General features: G+C 42.4%; 1 protein-coding gene across 1 annotated transcript; it reads right to left on the bottom strand.

Annotated features, from left to right (window-relative positions):
• Window positions 1-2,516: 2,516 nt before the first annotated feature.
• faap24 (FA core complex associated protein 24) lies at window positions 2,517-5,393 on the bottom strand. The gene is made up of 4 exons (XM_031840980.1): window positions 4,664-5,393; window positions 3,895-4,037; window positions 3,648-3,806; window positions 2,517-3,137 (listed from the first exon to the last, which is right to left on the bottom strand). The coding sequence occupies exons 1-4, from the start codon at window positions 4,758-4,760 to the stop codon at window positions 2,886-2,888; spliced, it is 651 nt and encodes a 216-aa protein (XP_031696840.1). The 5' UTR covers window positions 4,761-5,393; the 3' UTR covers window positions 2,517-2,885.
• Window positions 5,394-5,407: the final 14 nt, after the last annotated feature.

The following is a 5,407-nucleotide window of genomic DNA, read 5'->3' as shown; positions in this document are numbered from 1 at the left end:
TCAACACTGTTGAATCATCAGAAACAATGTACTCAGGAATAAGAAGCATTTCAACATTCCTTAAATATCTGGGTGCCAAATTAAAATGTTTGTCTGATTATTGTATATATAATAACTTATGAATACTCTTACAAATTATTGGATAAAGTCATGAACCACTTATTTTATATTTTAATAAAAGGTGTTAAAGGGTTTTCATCATTTCTGAATTAACAGAAGAATCAAGAGATCTCTGTCTGGTATGTTTTTAGGGGTTAATAAAAGATGAATTATTTATTCATATTTGTAAAAATGAATCAACAAAATGTGATCATGAAACATTCAGCTTCTGTGACCAGAGAAGAAAGGTTGTGTATCGTGTTATTAGTATTTCATAAAGTCCTCCTCTCTGCTGATCCTCAACACAATAAAAACTGATGAAGTTTGAACTGGATTTGTCTTTTTATTTCACATTTAATCAAGTACTGTATTTAAGTAACATTATGAGGTAATTTACTTGTGTATTTCCACTTTGTTACTTTTTACTGTACTACACCTCAGAGGTACATATTGTACTTTTTACTTCTTACTGTTGCAAATAATCTGAGATAATTGATCCGCTCTAAAGTAGTCATTCTATTAAAAGTTCATGTCCTGTTTGAGGATCATGAGGCTCTGGAACATCTCTCCCGTCAGTCACACCGAGTAGAACAACCTCTTCATCTTCTACAGAAAGATTCACACCCTTTCATGGAATGAATGATTATTTATTGCTCGTGTACGGTGTATACTTTGCTGTTTTTATGATTCTGATGAATTAGTTCTTTCTCTAAATGTTTTCTCTGATGCGTCACATTTACTACTTATTACCTCAACACACCAGTGTAAACAGCAGCAACAGAGAGGACTTCATATTTAATTGTCCAGCTTTTGAGTTGAAAGAACTTGATCTCAGCTGCAACATAAACGGTAAAAATAAAAAACTAATACGCTAACACAGATTTACTATTAACCCTTTTAGGCCCAGGCTTAAATCAATGTTTTATACTATTTTTACTTCCATTTATTTGCCCCCTAAATGTTATTAGCTTTTAAATATGGATAAGGTTTCTGGTGGAGCTTACAACAATAAATAACAGTTGAAATGTGAAAAAGTGCAACAAATACCCTTTGATTCAGCTTTTCTTCAAGTCAAACCTTGTCTCCAACCTTTCTGAATATATAGGAGTCAAGTTTCACCACCTCGACTTGAAGTAACAGCAACAGCCCCACCGCCAACAATAAATAACCAACAGCCAACCAGGAACTCTTTGACTCCTCGTAAGATGAAACTATTCAGCTTTCAACCATTTGTCGTCTTTCTTCTGGAGCTGCAGCTGTGAAGATGTTGGTCTGGACCATCAGGCAGCCTCTGGAAACACTGACCGGACTGAGACAACTCTGCTGTCACAGTCACACCTGTAGTTGACGAGTGTCACACGTGGAACTTCATTCAACACCATTCATTTACATCTTAAAGATGTACACCAGCCAAAGACAGCTGGTGATCTGCTCTCTGTTACACTGACTTCTGGTGACTCTGAGCTCCACAGAATCCCTTCAGCTCATTACATAAATAAATAAATTCAAATCAGGTTGAGATAACAACATATGAGATCAAAGAGGAGCCATTTAAAAACCCATCAGTCATGCAGAGCATATGCACTACAGCCCCAAATCCACCCCGACACCAAAGGGAGGGCTGGTCAGCTCTCTCAGACACACTTCTGAAATGTGTTGTTCAAATATTAATGACATTCTGGATGTTCAGTGTCACTAGTTTCTGAAGACTAAATAGTGAACGAGTGACAGTAAACCTGCTGTACGTCCATCGAGTGTCACGACCTCCTGACGAAGCCTAATGGTGGAAGTTAACTACATTTATATTCACAAACTCTTAAGTTCTAAATTCATTTAGATTAAGAAAACGAGAGAGGGAATAAAACAAAACAATAAGAAGTTTATCTTGTGGGTTTAAAACTTAAACTAAAGCAGGAACATCAACACTGGAGAAAAAGGTAAAAAAGAGATGACTGATGCTACAAATCACTGATATTTATTTAATGTGCAAAACAAAAAAAACAGATATCTCTACAGACTCTATTGCAGGTCATGTTAGCAGCGTTGCTCTGTGGACGGCAACATTGCTCCAGACTGAAATACCTTTTAAATGTTGCGACCCCAAGCGGCAACTTGCAACTGAGAAGTGAAGCCAAAGAGGAAGTTACAGAAACTGCAGTTCCTCAAACAGCCACTTGAGGCTCCAAAAAGCGAGTCAATCCCCATAGACCTCTATGTTAAAATGAACAACTTTACAGCAGAAATAAATGTGTTTACAGTCTGGGTCTCTGTAGCCAACATCCTCCTTCATGACAACTCTACGTCACTCCTCCTCAGTCCAAATATGGTCACTTCTGTTTCCTGTTTGCTACAAAAAAACAAGATGGCGACGGCCAAAACGCCAAACTCGAGGCTTAAAAACTGAAAAAACAAAAAGGTGACGTCACGACAACTTCCTCCACTTCTTATAAACAGACTGGTCGCTAACTGTCTGCTCTGCTGTGTCACCGGGCCGCCTCAGCTCCTCCCACTTTGATTTATTTTAGAGTTAGGCTGTGACGTCACCGCCGCCCACTTTGAGCTTCACCACGGTTCTTAAACCTCTGGGTGACGTCACGGAGACCTCGTCCATGTTTTATGCGGTCTAAGGCGTTCCAGCAGAGTCAAACACATTTGGCTTCTTGATGTTTGAACACTTGCAGAAACAATGCAAAGTTAGATTAGTTGTAGTGTCCATGTGAGCCAAAGTGTATCTGCATCACTTCCTCCAAAGCTCCCTGGTTAGATACAGAGCCAGAGTTGAACCTTCAGGTTCCAGCAGCAGTGGGTTTGTGGAAGAAGCTGTGGATCTGCTGAGCTGCAGCCTGACCCACGATGGGCTCCAGCTCGGCGGGGGCGGCATTGCAGAGCTGCTGGATGCTGGAGAACTGCTCCAGCAGGGCCAGAGCTTTGACCCTGCCCACCCCGGGGACATGCTGCACCAGAGCCAGGACCAGCGGGTCCAACAGCCGGGACGAAGTCCTCCTCCTGAAGGGGTTCGCTCTGCCCTCCCCGTGGACCTGGAGACCATCGGAGAAGGTTTGGAGAATCAGCATTAGGCCACAAAGTGTAGAAAAGAGGTCACTGATAGGAGGGCCGCGGTCAGGGTCCCGACGCAGACGCCTTCCTATCTGGACCCGGATCTAGACCTCATAAATGATTGAGCATTAGTACGTTTTCTCCACCTGGACCTCTCCTGGTGTGGTGCTTCAAGTCTTTCTACACCAAGGATCTGTGTTTGACTCTCTTACAGTAAAACAAACACATGAACGGGTCCTCATTGTCGAGTCCTCACATCAGTCCTCACACGGGTCTGAACAAAGCTTTGCTCCTTACTGGATCAATGTCGGAGAAGGAAACACTTGGAAACAGTGAGGCCGTGTGTCAAACACCAAGAAATGTTTCAGCAAAGAGGAGCACTGACTGAAACACGGAGAACAGGACGTTCTCTAAATGAGCCTGAAAGTGAGTTTAATCACCACGTTTATCATGAGCAACACATCAAACTGGTGTTAGTCTTCAGTACTCACCATCTGAGTGATGAGCTGCGAGGCCTCGGTCTGCCCGCCGACCGGCAGCAGAGTCAGGCCGAGGTCCAACACCACAAACTTCTGCACGGCAGCGAAGTACTGCTCACTGAGTCTGGTGTTCTCCAGCAGCACCAGCTCCTGGAAGCTGCTGCTGCTGCTCTGTAAGAACAGGTGGGGGGGGGGGGGGGCACAGTTCATATCAGGCAGAACCAGAAACAAACGGCTTCGTCTCCTCCATCAAACTCACATTTCTGTAGCGAACCAGTTTCCTCTTGTAGCCGTTTCCTGCTATGACGTCGCACTCGGACACGTACAGGATGCAGCTCTTGTTGGGCAGCTGGAAATCTGCCACAGCGAGCTCCTCCTCAAAGAGGATCCTCACACCGCCACCTGCAGCACCAGCAGACGCCTGTTAGTGACTTCGACTGATTCACTGTGAGAGAGTTACTAATCTTACTGCAGAGAAGAGGACGTTCTTCAATCTGCAGAGACGAGCTGCATTCTGCATTTGACAGACTAATAAACCTTTCTTTAATAACATCACGTACTAGAGGCCACATAAAGCACTCATTAAATAATGTGAAGCAGAAATAGAGGTACTACATCAAAGCTAAAGGTTCATTGTGAACTCAACAATAAGATCTTCTGCTTGCAGCTAAAACACCTCGTCAGGCTGGTAGAAATTAATTAAACATCATTGTTTCCAGATGTGATGATGGAGCAGCAAAGGAGTGAGCCTGCTCACTTCCTTCTGATCTCTGCTGAGTGAAGTGTTTTCTGCAATGATCTGAAATCCAATGAAAGAATCCCATTGGCCGTTTGTGGAGGGAACCAGTGCGAATCTAACTTCCGGGGTTCGCCTCCAACAACATGTGTAAACAGTCAGTAACCCGGATGTGAGCAACGTTTGGAACAAGTTTGTTGTCTCCATGAAAAAAAAGATAACTTTAGCTCACGTGACGTGTTAAGAGTTGGTATTTGTACTGTTTTTATTAAATTAATAAATAAATAAAAACCCTTTAAGCCTTGAATGAGGGACGAGTTTCTCCACTTCTCGCTGGTAATAACATGTCCGTACGGAGGAACCGCATTCAGCACCGCTTTGGTCTCCATGTCGTCAAACACAGGACGTTTCACCGCCTCAACGAGGTTCAATACTAACTGTTAAACTCTCTCTGAATAGTGTCTCTATAGAGAGATAACAGCAGACCTTCCTGTCGAGCTCACAACACCACTGTCTGCTCCATTGACTCCAAAACGTCCAAATGTTCTTCTTCGTCTTCAGCTCGTTGGTGTAGATGAGGAGCAGATGTCTCGCTGTCGCCCCCTGCAGGACGAGAGAGGAAACACGTCCTCACACGAGTCGCGTTTGTCACACATTTAACACTCAAACAAGCTCTTAAAAGTGATGAAGAGTAACTAAGTACATTAACTCAAGTACTGTACTTAAGTACAACTGTCAGGTACTTGTACTTTACGTGAATATTTTCATTATATGCTGCTTTATACTTCTACTCCACTACATCTCTGATGTTAACTAATGTAGTCTCATGTATTCTAATAACTGCATTACCTGACGTCAAGTGTGTTAAATCATTAAAAACTGAAGTATTTGCGTGTTACTTCAATGTTCCAAAATCATATTTTATGTTTTGTGATTATAAGAAGCGTTGCATACTGGCACAAATTACTGAAGAGCAGTTTATGAATAAAACAAAAGTTATTTGATTTTCTCTCTTTTTCTTTTTAAATAAGAAATG

This window comes from Anarrhichthys ocellatus, unplaced genomic scaffold (assembly GCF_004355925.1).
Source record: "Anarrhichthys ocellatus isolate YVR2014 unplaced genomic scaffold, GSC_Weel_1.0 scaffold3647, whole genome shotgun sequence".
Taxonomy (NCBI): domain Eukaryota; kingdom Metazoa; phylum Chordata; class Actinopteri; order Perciformes; family Anarhichadidae; genus Anarrhichthys; species Anarrhichthys ocellatus.
This window is presented reverse-complemented; position numbering and strand designations above follow the sequence as displayed.

Coding starts and splice junctions, on each gene's coding strand:
- faap24 (XM_031840980.1), bottom strand. CDS start 4,760: ATGGAGACCAAAGCGGTGCTGAATGCGGTTCCTCCGTACGGACATGTT. Junction 4,038..4,663: donor CCTCATTCAAGGCTTAAAGG/GTTTTTATTTAT, acceptor CTGGTGCTGCAG/GTGGCGGTGTGAGGATCCTC. Junction 3,807..3,894: donor AACTGGTTCGCTACAGAAAT/GTGAGTTTGATG, acceptor CTGTTCTTACAG/AGCAGCAGCAGCAGCTTCCA.